The 16,885-nt window shown below is 38.7% G+C and overlaps 1 protein-coding gene across 1 annotated transcript in view; it reads left to right on the forward strand.

Annotated features, from left to right (window-relative positions):
- Positions 1–16,885, forward strand: part of LOC126236303 (uncharacterized) — a 451,155-nt gene that overhangs the window by 93,195 nt on the left and 341,075 nt on the right. The window contains exons 8-9 of the mRNA XM_049945503.1: positions 9,389–9,684; positions 16,304–16,481. Coding sequence (XP_049801460.1) covers positions 9,389–9,684; positions 16,304–16,481 — 474 coding nt within the window. The remainder of the gene's footprint in view (positions 1–9,388; positions 9,685–16,303; positions 16,482–16,885) is intronic.

Here is a 16,885-nt window from a genome sequence, read left to right on the forward strand (position 1 = left end):
TGGAAGACTCTTCATAAATACTTTATTCTTCATTTAGTGAAACTTGAGTCTGATGTAACATAATAAAACTTTTCATTAAAACATAAAATTTGTAGAAATTATCTTTTTTTATATGTCTTTCTACTTATACATATTTACTTTATCAGCTCTCATTGTGGATTCAAGTTTTTGTCTTTGGTTATATTTAAGATATTATCCCTAACATTACTAACATTTTTTGAACATCAGAACCATCTCATATTTGCAGTTATGTAATAGATCTTGTGGGGATAGCTTCCAGATTGGAAAGGAGAAAGAAGATAGTCACTATGAAATATTTGACCTCTACGTATGACTTGGCTGTATTAACAAACAACTAGTATGAAGTCAAATTAACACTATATGTAGGTTGGAACTTAAATAGTGGCAACACTGCTGTGGACACTTTGTGAGCCTTTCCTTTTACTTGATTAATTAATAATTAATTATATGTTGTTGCTGCCATAAGTGAATGTCAGTTTTCTATGTTTTTCATTCTCCATTTAGATGTTATTGCACAAATACTTAGGTTGGAACTTAAATAGTGGCAACACTGCTGAGGAGTCTCTATGCAATCGAATCTACTATTGTTGCTGATAGCACATGCTGTTGACATACCTACCTTACCTCCGAGCACATGGACTTGCCCGTCCCACGTCACCAGCATGTGCACAATTGAGGGAAACACAGTCACTTGTGAGCGAGCAGTCTAACATAACTGTGTCACTATGTTTTCAAAACAGGAACAACGGAGTTGGATCAAGATTAAATGTGCCAGAGGTCATACAGCATGACAGAGTCTTCAGGAGGCATTCAGGAAATTGGCATTGCCGTACAGAACAGTGGCACGTTGGGTAAAAGCCTTCAACGAAGTTCAGCAAACTTTGGCAGACATGCATCGGGCAGGTCGTCCTAGTGTCTCTGAAGAAGACGTGCATGCTGTTGCCGTGTTAGTGGACAATGATTGATGGCATATGATTCATGAGGTTGCCCACAAAACCATATTAGAGCATACGACTGTGCTTTGCATCCTGAAGGAATGTCTGGGCATAAGAAAAATTGCATCACAATGGGTTCCGCATGACTTGACAGAAACGCAGAAATGGATACGTTACGATGCTGCTCAGACACACTTGGAGCGTTATGAGCGCAAAGGAAAGGCTTTCTTATGCCGTATTGTAACACTGGATGAGTCCGCCCCTGGTAGCTGAGTGGTCAGCGCGACGGAATGTCATACCTAACGACCCGGGTTCGATTCCCGGATGGGTCGGAGATTTTCTCCGCTCAGGGACTGGGTGTTGTGTTGTCCTTATCATCATCATTTCATCCCCATCGACACACAAGTCGCCGAAGTGGCGTCAACGTGAAAGACTTGCCCCAGGCGAACGGTCTACCCGACGGGAGGCCCTAGCCACACGACATTTCCATTTCCATTACACTGGATGAGACCTGGCCACATTGTACTAGCCAAAATTGAAACGCCGGTCCAACAGATGGCATCATTATGGGTTGCTGCGAAAGTCAAAAGTGCGTCACAACCCCAGTGTGGTGAAAGTTATAGTGATTCTCATGTACGACTGTGATGGTGTTATCCTAACGCATTATGTTCCTCCACGGCAGACCGTCAATGCACAGTATTACTTTTCATTTTTGGAGCAAATCCTGAGACCAGCTTTGTGAAAGAAGCGGCGACACCTCTTGCGCAACCCACCCATTATTTTGCACGACTATGTGTGGGTGCATACAGATAAGGTGTGGCTGCTCTGTTTGGTTGATGGGATTGTGAAGCACTGTACCATCCACCATACTCCCCAGGCTTAAGTCATTCTGACTTTAATTTGATTCTGAAGATGAAGGAACCACTTCGTGGCATTCGCTTCAGAACTGTTCCAGAGATTCTACTGGCAGTAGACCGCGACATTCACACCATCAACAGAACAGGCTCTGCTAATGGTATACTACACCTTCCACATCACTGGTGACTACTTTGAAGGACAGTAACAGGCGCAGACATGTAACTCTTTTGTGTCGGTTGTGAATGAATAGTTGCCACTATTTAAGTTCCAACCCTTGTATAAACAACAGTTGATCTCCTGTAAAACTGGATTGAAAATTTCCCAACAAAAGCTTAATATATGGACACTGAATCAACAGAGAAACTCCTCCAGAAAACACAATATAGTAAAATCTCACAGCTCTCTCACCTCAGGTACTTAATATAAACCATCCAGTCCACATGTATACAGTCTCCAACACAGAAAGAATATTCAAATTGCAAAATGCTTACAAACTGTCATGGAATCACTACAACAGAAGAGCAGTATCTTGTTATGCAAAAATGTGACACTACAACATAGTTGTTGTACAAGAAATCTAGTATGTGGTGGAAACCACAGTAATTAGAGGGAAAATTAACAACATTGAGAAACAAGAATAGAAAATTCTTAGAAAAATCCACAGCACTGTTCTCTGAGACAGAACTTGGGACAGGCGACCTACAAAGGATCTCTGTGAAAATACAGACATCATCACAACTAAATTTAGGAAAATATGCCTACATTTCTATGGACACCTATGTAGGACAGATGAAAAAAGACTCATTAAGAGAATTTTTAACCATCTTAATGCAAGTAAATTAAAGACCAGTTGGATGAAGGAAACAGAGGAAGACCGAAATGGTTGAAAAATTCAGAAGAAATTGAGACAAAAAAGAATTCAGAAATAAAATCAGGATAAAAAGAAATTGCAAAGGCTCAAGAAAAGAAACAACAGGGTAAAAAATGATAAAAGGAAGAAACTTGACAGTGAATTAATGAGGAAAAGGGAATGAAGCTGTGATTGGCTCAAGTTCACACACACACACACACACACACACACACACACACACACACACATGTGCAAAATTTAAAATGAAAGTAACTTTTGCATTATGTATCACTAACAAGTGACATAACTCATTGAAACTTGGACCATACATAGAAAGAACTGCTACAGTCTATTACAGGAGGTAAATAAAAGAAACACACAATGAGATGAACAGAAATGACACTTTTATTCGAAAACAAAAATTACACTGAAGTCACTGCAATACATGATGGTACTCTGGACATTATGGACAGTTCAAAAGGCAGGAATGATTATCAATATGGTATGTGATCGCCACAGACAGCAATGCATGCTCTTCCATCCTGTCCACAAAGATGGTTAGGAGTTCTTGTGGTAGAGCATTCAGTTCCTCTACCAGTGTGGTTGATAACTTATGGCTGGTCGTTGGTGCATGTGAAAGTACTCCATTACATCTTCCCAATGCATATCACTTGTACTTGATGGGATTTAAATTTGGGGAATGGGCAGGCCAGTCTGTTCATTGAATATCCTTTCATTCTAGGAGCTGCTCCATCTGTGTAGTTCAATGCAGTCATGTGTTTTCATCCATAAAAATGAAGTCGGAGCCAAATGTACCCCTGAAAAGATGCACATGAGAAAGGAGTGAAGTGTCTCAATGACATTGATGAATGAATGTATTGCCTTCAGAAATTTTCAGGTCAATATGCACATGCAACATTATGCCTCCCCACACCATAACACCTGGACCAACGAAATGATCATGTTCGATAATGCTGGATGTACCCTCATATGGCTAGATATCGAAAAGTATAGTGCACACAAGAACTTTGTCAAAAATGATCGTTTCGGTAGTCTATGTGTTATGGTTTGGGGAGGCACAATGTTGCGTGTGTACACTGACCTCCAATCCTTTGAACACGGGAAATGCACCCATTGATGTTATTGTGACACTGTATTGGAATGAGAGGATATTTGGCAGTTGGAGCACATGGGGGTGCAGTGGGGATATGTACTGCAGCGTGTCCTCATGCATCAACAACCATCCAGCAGTTATCAACCATGTTGGTGGAGGAGTGGAATGCCCTACCACAAGAACTCCTTAACAATCTAGTGGCCAGAGTGGTAGCTCATTGCAGAGCATGCATTGCCATCTGTGGTGATCACATACCCTATTAAGAAGTATGACCTGCCATTTGTAATGTCCAGGGGGTACCATAAATCAGGGAGGCTAATTATTGTCTTTGAACAGAAGTGTCATTTCTGTTTGTCTCATTCTGTACTTCATTCAGTTACCTTCTGTACTATACTGTAGCAGTTATGTATGGACTAAATTTCATCAAAAGATGTTACTTAGCAGTGACATGACAAATGAAAGTTACTTTAGTCCTTATGTTTTGCACACCAGTGAGTAGATGGTGTCCGCTGTAGGAGTCATCAGGTGTGTTGCCACTGGTGTTAATGCAGATATTTGCAGTTTCACTTTTGCAGTTTGTAGTCCTCGTGAGCTCTAAGAAACAGTTCTCACGATGTCAGGGTAAGCATCATTTTGTCTCCCATTGCAAACAAAATGATTTTTTAAGTGTAATTTTACATTCCCAATCAATATACAAGCCTGAAATTAGTCCAGTGTGACATTTATTTCTTTGATACATATGGACAAGGCCAGTAAACCATGTAAAATAAAATGTAATCTAATTGGACAAATAAAAAAATCTACTCACCAAGTGGCAGCAGGGGAACACACACACAAAAGGATCTAATTTTCACAAGCTTACGGAGCCAGTGATACTTCTTCTGGTGGAAGAGTTGAAGCAGAAGGAAGAGGGGTGAAGGAAAAGCACTGGAGTAGCTTAGGGAAAGGGGTACAGTTTGTCAAAGTCACCCAGAACCCCAGATCAGGGAAGACTTATGGATGGGATGAGAAGGAAAGATTGATTGTTGGGGAGTGCACTGGATGAGATTTGAAAACCTGAGAGCATGAAGGTGGAAGACAGGGTAATATTCAAGACAGAGGTTACTACTAAAACATTATGCATGAGTTAATAAGAGTGAAAAAGTAAGTGCATTGTATGTAACAGAGGTGGGAGAGGGAACAGCGAAAAATAGACATGTCAGAAAATGAAAGATGTAGCAAAGTAAAATGGAGTGAAGAAAGGAGTAGTTACTGTGAATAAATGATGAGATGGAAGGAATTAATGGAATGGGATCAATGATGCAAGGTGTGTGGTGGGAGTGGGACAGACACAGATTTAAGACAATCTAGGAAATGGTTGGTATCTTTATTTAATATAGGAGGGAAGTCTTTGTACTATGGGTTGCAGGTATTGCTCAACTAAGGCAGATATACATTAGTGGGTGCTTTGAAGCCAGTAGCTACAGGATGACCAGGATGATTGGGTTTGTGAATCTTATGAAGAATGTAAAATGTGGGGGTGTTTGGTTTGGATGAGGTAAGAAGTTCTATGGATTGAGGTGCAATCACTTGTGAGGGGCCTTGAGGTTTCTAGGAAGGACTGCAGGTCAGTTTGAATCCTGGGGTCTTGGTGGCAGGTGCTGTATGTAGAGGTGTCAGACAGCTGGCATAGACCTTCACTAACATACTCCTGTTGGTCAAGTAACACAATGGTAGATCCTTTTTCTGCTGGGAGGATAATGATGGAGCCACCATCCTTAGGAAATGTGGAGCCTAGAGTTCTGCAGAGGACAGATTAGGGTCATGTTGTGGGGACCTGAGGAAAGGTTGTGAAGCAATGCTGGATGCGAGGAATTCTTGTAAGGCTTGTAAGGGGTGATTCCGAGGTATTGATGGTGGATCAAGTTGGGAACATGGTCAGAACTGTTCAAGGTAGGGTTCAATGTCAGGTTTGCTGTTGGAAAGATTTTGGGATTGGGTTGCAAAGTGATATTTCCAATTGACATTATGTGTAAAGGAAAGTAGGTCCTTCACCAAAGCAGCATGGTTAAATGCAGGTTTAGGGCTGAAAGTGAGACTCTTAGATAATACAGATAATTTGGGGGGGGGGGGGGGAGGTGCTTTGGGCGAGAGGTTGAGAACACTGTACTGTTGTGACTGGTTCTTCTGATTATGAGTTATTACAGGTCTGGGAGGCAGTGGTGAAGGCTGTGGGATGTTAAGGTGGTTGGCCAAGCTTGGTTTGTAGGAGAGGTGTGGTGGTTGATGGCGTGGCTGTTTGGGGAGCTGCAGAGGGACAGGAAGGGAAAGACCACTGTTGAAGTAGTTTAGGTGAAGGTGGGATAGCTATTTGAGGTGAAATCTGGCATGTTGTTGCAGTCTGCTTCAAGCAAGTAAAATAAAGCTGAAGAACAATCATAAACACAAGAGAAAGGACAAAATTACATTCAAACTCGGGAGTGCTAGGAATATAATAATCCAGAGGCAACAAAATTTTAAATTCTAAACACTTTATCACAATAATTCATATTAATTAAATAGCTGCAACAAAAAACATTATTAATTACAAAGCTGTTAACATAATGGGCACAACACATTCCCTAACCCCATATTACACCAACAACAGCTGCTGGTAGTGTCATGAACAGTTTGGTACAGGTACCTTCTAAAACAAAAAACAAGCATACATATAACAACAAAAACAATTATTTTATGAGCCCTTAATCCGCCCTGAGCTCAAGACTGTAATATACAATTACTGTGATTATTATTAAAGAATATTTTCACTGGGTAAGAGAAACTTTAAAACCCAACTTTAAATAAATAACAGCATCAGGCAATGGCATCACTAAAATTACTCATCAGTTAATTTTCTTCCGAGAATTAAATTCTAGCATTAGCCAGTCAACAGCAAAAAAAATTGTGAACAGTTAATTTGTTAAGCTAATGGGCCAGTGATTGCAAATTGAAGTAATTAAACTAGAATATGTTTCAATAAGTGCAGCACTGCTTAAGATAGCTTAATAAAATCTAAATCACACAACAGCTTTAAACAGAACACATAATAGTAATACCCATCTTTCAAGTGCAGCCAGCACATAGGCTGATGAGGATAACATACAAAATTCACACAAAACTATTCAAAATCAGTGTTGTTAGAAAGAGGGTGAACCGTACTAAAACAATTAAAGCAGTGGCAATGAACAAAGTTTTTCAAACTTGCAGATGCTCAACCAGATCATGCCGAAGTTGAGTTCATCTTTGTTCAGCCACATAGCATAACTTCCCATCAGTCACAGTGCCTTTAAGGTGTGACACCAATTAAAGGTCCTTAGCATCCACCTTATTTCACTTTTGCAAACCACGCAATGCCATCTCATCACCACTCCCCCCCCCCCATGTGGTTACTGTGTTTGACTTTGGAGCTTTCTTCATGCCAAATCCATACACAGTGGGTTAATAACACTTCACGATGTTATTCCATAACCACTGCTGTCTACTACAACTATTAATGTACACCTTGGCACGCCACCGCCTATTACCTGCCATGAACTCAAATATTCATGCAAAGCACAGCAAGTTGCTTGGAATGTAAACTGGCACATTCACCTATCTGTGCCACAACTGTCTCCCTACAGTCTGTCTTTTTCTCCTTAAGGCCTCAGCAAGTGATGCCCATCACCTCTCACCAAGTGATACATCATGGACATGTATGGGGAAAAGTGTCTCACTTTAACAACTGTGAGGTGGTAGTGGTGGTGGTGATGTAAATTCATAAAAGGCTGTGAAGGCTTGCATAACAATGAGCTTTTGGGGAGGCCACATTCCTCACTGTGGATCAGTGTGTGCACCTCAAGGACATTTCCCCGGAACTCGGCATTTCATATGGAAGCATTTATGACATTGTACACAGGTTCTTAGTGTGCCAGAAGATTTCACATCAGTGGGTGCCTAAGCAGTTGGGTGACTTGATGAAAGGCAGGTGAATGATTGCTTCACTGATTCATCAAGCAGCAGAGCTAGGTGTGGAAACATCTGGGTTCACCTATGGCAAAAAATTCTGTTCAGCGTCATCTGTTGGGAAAGTGATGTTAAAAGTTGTCTGGGATCGCCAAGGACCACTCCTTCCAGATTTCATGTCACTGTGTATAGCTATTAATGCCAACAATTATTGTTCCACACTGTCATGTCTACGGGCTGTTACCAGGAAAAAATGCCAAGGGATTCTCGATATGAACAATGTAGTATCTTCCACGACAATGTGAGTCCACATGTGCAATCAGAACTGTTGACAAGCTCCAATCATTTCACTGGTTAAGTCTGGAACAAACACCATACAGTCCATACCCCTCCCCTAGTGATTTCCACATTTTTTATTCTGCTGAAGCAGAATCCTGGCAGGGTAGCAATTCACGTGCAACGATGAAGCAAAGCCAGCAGTCTGCCATAGGTTCCACAGTCAATCAGAAATTCTGCCACGTGGGCAGCTCAAATTTAGTGCAGAACCAATGTGGAAAAGTAGTGTAAGGTACATAGAATAGTATGTATATTTGTAATTACCTGTGTATACCTTGTTTCATATAATAAAATACTGGGGCAAAGACTTCCTTATTTACCCTCATATTATAAATATGATATGTACGTGAAAGGACTGGTAATCTCTGAGGGTCCCAAAATTCAATTTTGACCCACTGAATCTTGCTTAAAATTGGCCTGCAGCATCATTTTAAATCGGCTAAAATATATTTGATTCAAAAGAAATCTGTGTAATTCTGATGTATGGTTTGGATGATACCATAAGAGAGACATCACAAGCCACCATTAAAAAAGTAACTGCCTTAGCAGTTAATTACTAGCAGAGAGATGGGGCAGTAGGTGATGTAACTGTTTGAAAACTTTAGGTGACTGTGTATATATTTGTTTCTGACTGGTGATATGGAAGCAACTGTGATGGTGGCAATATCGAAGAGTAGCAGGTACATGCATTTATCATATGCTGGAAGCTAATAATAATAATAATAATAATAATAATAATAATAAACAATTATGATGTGAAGTTTTTGTTTGTTATAGGAACCTTTAAAAACACCTCAGGCATCCTGTGAAACCGTTTACATGCAACACTTTACTAAATGCCAAAAATAAGATAAGTCTATCCACGGTAGGTATTTGAGAGTGTGCTGACAGGGACTTGGTCTTGTGGTACTGGGAATCAAGGTGTGCCGTGCTACCTTCGTTTGTGTGGAAGCAACTATCTCACTCATGTGCAGACTCTGCAAGAAGACCATTGCAGTTGCTACTTGCCAGCAGCAACCAGCAAACAATATCAAGCAGCTACCTTCATGAAATATTGTGGAATTTAGAAAATGTGGTCCAGTAGTAGACTTCATAGCTGTGCTTCTGATTTTGTCCATATGCAACATTGATGATGAGCTCTAATTTGTTGCATTTATGCACTGTTGAAATCTGCATAAATAATGCCAGTACACTCCTGTTTATGTCCCCATGTCTTTGGTCTCAGTCCATTTTGATTGTTCTTCATGTCTCTTTAATAATGGAATTTTCACATGTATTTACAGTACTATAGTGGAAATATTTTCTTTTTTACAGGATTACAATCCTGACTCGGTGATAAATTCATTTGGGTTTAAAGATGATGAAAGAATTTTAAGTGTGTTTAAACACTCTGCATGCTACCAAAGAAAAGAAGAAACAAACAGACAAGGGGATACAGAACAGAGTGAAAGTAGGAAGGATGACAGATACAGGAAGTATGCAAAAGACTTTGACAAACAAGGGGGTCAATTTGTATTACCACAAAAAGTTAGTGACTTGAAAATTGATGCTCCATCTATTGACACCATTATTATTGTTACCAACCATGGACTGTATGAAGTAAAATTGAGGTATGTTATTTCAAAATAAAAACATTTTAGGTCTCTCTCTCTCTCTCTCTCTCTCTCTCTCTGTGTGTGTGTGTGTGTGTGTGTGTGTGTGGGTGTGGGTGTGTGAACATGCTCTGAAGAACCAGTTGTAAAGTTAGGGGGGGGGGGGGGGAGGGGGGGGGACTGGTGTGTGTGCTCTTGAAAAACCAGTTGTAAAGTTGCGGCTTTCAACTTCTAATTTGTGTCTCCATCTGCTGCTCAGCAATTTCTACGCAGCAAGTGAGCATTTTTACTCTATCTAACATATTGGCATACATAAAATTCAGACATACATTGTTTGCAGCAGATTTACTTGTCAGATATCTAATTATTATGGTCATATTTAGGAGCAGCAGGATGTACTAATGGACTACACTGTTTCTGGTCCTTTCACTCACTCTCTCTTTGAGTGGGGCCACAACATCCAGAGATGACAGTGGCCATGTGTATGTGTTTATGAGGTGTGCATGTATTAGTCTGTGTGTTTCTTCTGCTGATAAGACTTTGTCCAGAAACTGAATAATATTGAACAGTGTTCTTTTAATGTACCTGTCTGCCATTCATTGCTTCCTCTATGTGGTCAGCATCAATCTGTTCACTTCAAGTTCTTTTTGTTATTCCATTCTGGATTTTCCTATCTTCTCTTATTGAGATGGTTTCAGTAGTGGTATGAAATTATTGCTATGTCTGTGTGTCATTCCCATATCTCAGGTAAAATAGGAAATCAAAAATAGTAATAGATTTTTATTTACTCACATTTAGCTATTCTAGTTCTTTTCCTAGAATTAGGGGACCCAAAAGTAATAAGACTTTGTTGTGTAAAGATGGAGAGGTCATAGTGACAGGTTCCTCTACCAGTCTTTGTTTTGAATTGTGTGAATAATTGTTGTCCATGGAGAAGTGTCAGTTAGTTCAGTGTGCTGTAAAAGCCGTAAATCCAACTAAATACTTAGATATTACAATTAAGATCAACTTAAATTGGAAAGAACACATAGAAAATGTTGTGGGGAAGTCTAACCAAAGGCTACGTTTTTTTGGCAGGACAGTTAGAAAATTTAACAGACCTATTAAGGAGACTGCCTACACTACGCTTGTCCGTCCTCTTTTAGAATACTGCTGTGCGGTGTGGGATCCTTACCAGGTAGGACTGACGGAGTACATCAGAAAAGTTCAAAGAAAGGCAGCACGTTTTGTGTATCGTGAAATATGGGAGAGAGTGTCACAGAAACGATACGGGATTTGGGCTGGAAATCATTAAAAGAAAGGCGTTTTTTGTTGCGATGGAATCTTCTCACAAAATTTCAATCACCAACTTTTTCCTCCGAATGCGAAAATATTTTGTTGACACCGACCTATATAGGGCAGAACGATCACCGCGATAAAATAAGGGAAATCAGAGCTCATACAGAAAGATGTAGGTGTTAATTCTTTCCGCGTGCTATACGAGATTGGAATAATAGAGAATTGTGAAGATGGTTTGATGAACCCTCTGCCAGGCACTTAAATGTGATTTGCAGAGTATCCATGTAGATGGTTACTTTTGTAGATGTTGATTTTTCACTCATGAACATGACAGAGCAATGTGCTAGCAACAAGTTTTGTTTCTTGAAATCTGCAGCAGAAACTGTATGCATATGATCCAGAAACTGGGCAAGAGTTGAGCCAGTGGAAGCTACCTCAGCATCATGACTGGAAAAAAAGAAAAGAGAAAACCCACATGATGGCAGTTCCTTTTCTATTGCATAAAAAGGATGGTTCACAATGATTTTGTTTACAGAGGTATTACAGTTAACTAGCATCACTTTTTTCAGGCACCAAAACTAAAGGATGAAACACTACAGAAAAAATAGGCTGCATTTTGCTGATCAAAGGACTAGATCCTACACCATAAAAACATTATTGCTCACATGGAACAAAGTGTCAGACAATTTTTGGCCAACAGCAATCACACAGTAGTTTCAAAATCACCTTTACCGCAACAGATGTCGCCCATTGACACTTATTACTGTTCTCTAGAATGAAAATCAGCCTGAAATAAAAGTGTATTCAGGACATGAAAGAGGTGAAGCAACTTACTGAAGCTACTACCACTATAACTCTGGATGACATTAAAAACTGTTTCCATCAGTGGATCAAACATAGGGATTACTGCGTTAAGTGTGATGAGTGTTATTTGATTTGAACTTTAGTAAATTTTCCCTGTAACGAAAACCTTATAACTGGGTAATTCTTGTAACTTTTGAATAAGTGAGTGAACATGTAACACACAACCCACATTTGGAAGATACCTCCAGGTAATGGCATTTTCGTGAATAGTTTGCTTTGTATATGTAAGAACTGGTTGCCAACTTTGTAAAACATGTAGAAAAGAAAAGCATCTCTCTCAGTTTTTCTACAGCACTGTCATCTGTCACTATTTGAAATGTAATTTATTGATCCTATGACATACAATTTTAAAATAATTTGAGTTAATTGTTAAATTACAAGGTTGGCCGCTTTGAAGTGGCAAAATTCCAAATACTGCTGAAAGATGCAAATAAAAGTAGAGGAGATGCCAATATTTCATAACAGGTAGTTCATTGAGAATGATAACATGTTCCAAGTAGGCTGTATTCTTTTTATTGGCCAACCGCATGGAAAATAAAAAGAACAGCAGTCCACAGATAAATATGTCATTCTATATCTTTGAATCTGTTTCTGTGAGAAGTGGTGTAGTTGTGTTTGAAATATCAGTATCAAGTGTTTTAAATTTTTAAATAATCATGAGTCTCTTTATGGGACAGCAGACATTTCTGACAGTTTTTTCCTATGGTATTTATAACATTGTGATGTTTGATGCCATTCTTCAGAAAATTGTACCAAGTGGAATAACTGACTTAAAATAACTGTGAAATAATCTCTTTTTGATGTCCATATGGATGACACTTGCTGATATGCATATTGCAAAGGCTAATTTGTTCAGGTTGTAAAATTACATAGAGATGAAAGTGCTGTCCAAGAGATACCTGCAGTAGGTGAAATTCCAGTGGACATTTCAAAATAGGGTAACTATTTATAGCTTTTAGGACTATTAGTTTCTTCCCTGAGAGAGAAAAAAGGATAGGTATCGGAAGGTTTAAAGGGAGGGACAGATTACTTAGATCCCAGATTGAGAGGGACCAGTCTAAGGCTGGGAAGAGAGAAGAAAAAGATGAAAGGGTAGAAGTCGCAGACAATAGAAGGTTATTACAGTACATAAAAAATAAGGATTGTGACAGCTTCAGTCCAGAGATGAGAGAAGAACAGAATAAGAAGAGGTAAAACTGGGTTGAGAGGAAGAGAAAATGAGAAGTGAAATGAGTGGCGCAGTTAAGAACAAGAGGAAAGCAGAGGAGGAGGCTAGTATAACAGACTACAAGTAAATAAGGAAATATGGTCTGTGTGTGTGTGTGTGTGTGTGTGTGTGTGTGTGTGTGTGTGTGTGTGTGTGTGTGTGTGTGTGTGTGTGTGAATAAAACAAGGATTTGATAATGTATGTTAAGTCTACAAGTGTAATTGAATACGAGATTTTGTTCGAGAGCAAGTACCTCTCTCTAGAGTTTGTGGAAAACAGGTGGGGGGGATCAGGAGAAGTGAGGAGTCCTCTGGAGGTAGTTGTAAGTCCTTGTAGTCTAGAGATTTTGGGAATTTCTGCAGGACTGAGGTCATTAGGAACAGTTTTCTATGTTGAGTTGTCTGACAGCTGACAAAAGACCCTCTGCCACATACTCTCATGGCCAAATATCACTGTAGTGGAGCTTCTTTCCACGCAGAGGTCGAGGACTGCTCTGGACTCAGCTTGAGAACTGTTTGGGTTCTTGGTGATGTTTTTCACGGAGGTATACTGGAACTGAGGTATTCCAGAAGTGCCTGGAGGAAAATACCTTAGGCAAGGGGATGAGGGTCTCTCTGGAATTGGCATTAAAAATGTTGTAGGCAGGGTTTGAGTTTCCTCTCTTGGTCGTAGGTTGGAACTGCATAGTAAAGTGGCATTTTCAAATAAGTGAAAGGAGATGGTTGACTGGAGTAGTGTGATTGAATTTGATTGTGACACTGAATATTAGGCTTGGATTGTGAGGTGATGAAGTTTGATTTTTGCACTAGTCTTTATAAAATCTTCTCAGGCTTCCAGATGCAGCTTGCAGTTTTACACTTTTTTGAGCTTTTGACTGAGTGTTCCTCAGCCATTGGAAAGCAGTAACTGACTGCTGTGTGCATGATGTCCACATCCTTGTATAATTGTGTTACTGGCTGCAATATCACTTATGTTTAGTTAGTCCAGTACTATGTTTTTGACCCACCTCCGGCACGCCTACTTCAATATTGCAATGGCCTAGTTACATGTTATTCTGAGCTGGAAGCTTCCATCTTTATTGTGGGTATTATTAGGTATTGTGATGCATATAGCTTTTTTTTTTATTAAGCTCTACCAGAAAATCTTAGTCCTCATGATGATAGGGGTATTGTCAGATGTAATTTTAACACCGTTGCCCAAATATAATGTGAGATTTAGGTACAGTGGGTTTGGATTGGGTGTTGTGCAGGCATAGGGCTCAATATTTTTAAGACCAATGTATTTAGCATACAAAGACCAAGATAGAAATCACTATTATAAACAAAAGAGTCTTTGAGGCTCAAATAAAGTTGAACCAAGCTTCAATCACACAATATATCTTCTTGGAATAATAAGAATAATTAATACGGAACAACTTAGTCTCATGTGGGCAATCCAAGCAACAATGTAACAGTTTCAGTATATGGCCTTTTCCATAAGAATAATTTCAATCTTTTGTCACAATCTTCTTTTTTTCCTCCCGGTTTGGTTGATTTTTTCCCCCACCATCTTCTCGATTTTCTTTTGTCACCATCTTTTCTAATTTTTTTATCACAATCTTTTTGATTACTCTGAATAAAACAGGGAAATGAGCAATAGGGCAGTAATTTCCTGTATCTTCTGTCTACCCCTTTTGGAACATTGGTTTTCTCTCAGCCTATTGTGATACAGTAGGGAAACAAATTTCTAAGGATTTATTGATGATGATAGTTAAGAGGTGTGAAATAATATAATATGCTGCCTAGATTACAGTGGATGATATTCTGCACTAGCCAGCTGATTTTTTTTATTTTATTATTTATTTATTTATTTTTTTAAGGGATGATAGTGTGTCTTCTGTGTCTTTTTCATTGATTTTATGAAAATGTTCAAGATATATAGTTTGTCTGTCAAGTATGTTGCTGAAATTAACATTGTCCTGAAATGCTGTCAAGTCTACATCAGATTTTACTACATTTATATAGAATTAATTGAAACTGTTTGAGATTTGTGCAAGATTCACAACAATATCATTTTGTTGGTTACCTTGAAACCATCTCCATCTGATTTTATACTAAGCAAACAATTATACAATTCAGAGTGGAAAGTAGTTCGAACTAATATTAGCTAGTTTCTGTCCAATTTCATTCACATATGAACCAAGGGGAAATGATTGTGTATACCTGTGTACATACCCTAAACTCTTACTTTATTATGGGGATCCTTGTACAAGACTTATGATGGAGGTACCAGAAGTATCACATAGTCATCTGTGTAATTCCAATTCTTGTAAGTTACCCACAGGCATCCATGACAACTTTCTTCCAAAGATTCCCATTCATGTTATTTCAGCATCTCTGTCACACTTCCATAAGAACTACATCAATGGATTACATCCTAGCATACTTGAAGAACAAGTTTTCAGGGAGTAATCTACAAATATTCTTGAATGTTTGTGTATCACTGCTGCTGAGATAAACAAGATGCACAAAACCATGTAAGAAATAAAAAGAATCATTTGTCAAATGCTCCATATGTGAATGGAGTGACAAGAAGCCTTAATTATTACACAGTAGAAGTTAGCCTTTGCCATGTGCTTAATAGTGTTTTACAGAGTTGAGATGTAGCTTTGTCAGTGTATTTGTGATAAGCTTGAGCAATCTGTAACAGATAAACTCATTCTGAGAAGTATAATTAAAAAAAAAGCATTATTACGAAGCTATAGTTTCTTGTTCCACCTACAGCTTCTTTTTTAACACACACAAATTATTTCACATAACTATTAATAGTTGTTGCTTATTAATGTAATTTTCAGAAATAGTTTATGTTAGGTATAATCTCTCTTTTAATGTATGTATGGGAGTGTCTGAAATCTCTGGAATTTCGATTGTTGAGGCACATACACAATTTTGTATGTTTAGGAAAAACTAGTGAAGGTAATCTTAGCATTGTATCTTCCTACCAATAAATGAATAAAACACAGTGTTCTGTCAAAGTTGACAGTGTGATCATCAGAATTCTTTGTGGTGAAAAGAAAAGCGTTACCGTTTGCAGATGCTAGTTTTGTTTCTAGTTCTATTAGTCATTGGCTTAAGATGTGCAGTGTGAAACATACAAAATAAAGCAACTTCCACATAGCAGCACTTATCTCTACAGCTCTGTTTGGTTGAAACTTTTGATTTATGTTAAATTATTTTTGTGGTCACTTTGACATGCATTGCCAAATATTGTATTTTATAACAGAACTTGTATTATTGTCACTTGCTGCAGCCATCCTCCTGTTGAGATATTTATGGAACTGATATTAGAACATTCTGAAATAGAACGAGCTGAACGTTTGGCACTCATTTTTGGCCTCAATCTGCAACAGCTACTGGAAATGGCTGGAGATCTCAAGCTATCAGCAAAGGACTTTCCTCAGGCCATTGCTCTCTACAAACTCTCTAGAGTAAGTTGTAAATATTTGAGTCACTAATTTGCTGTAGTAACTGCTTTATGGTTCTTATAATATAAATGTTGATTTATCATTTTGTGTGTCATGGTCATTAATACCTTATTCTGTCACAAACTCGACATTTATTGTTGACATCACTATAATATTAATACACAGTATTCTCACTTTTACATTTTGTTGTTTGGCAGGAATGGTCTTATCTAGCACAAACAAGACAAAGTACTATTTGATTTTTAGAAATAGGATTGTTATTGAACAAAATCTTAGTGATTTTTCAGACACATCACATCTGTGCTCCTCAGTCATGGTCAAGAGATAATTGACTACTGTTGATTGCTGGCCTCCTCCTTATATAGCCATGGTACACCTGTAATGTCACTGAAGCTCATACCATTGCA

Source organism: Schistocerca nitens, chromosome 2 (genome assembly GCF_023898315.1).
Source record: "Schistocerca nitens isolate TAMUIC-IGC-003100 chromosome 2, iqSchNite1.1, whole genome shotgun sequence".
Classification (NCBI taxonomy): domain Eukaryota; kingdom Metazoa; phylum Arthropoda; class Insecta; order Orthoptera; family Acrididae; genus Schistocerca; species Schistocerca nitens.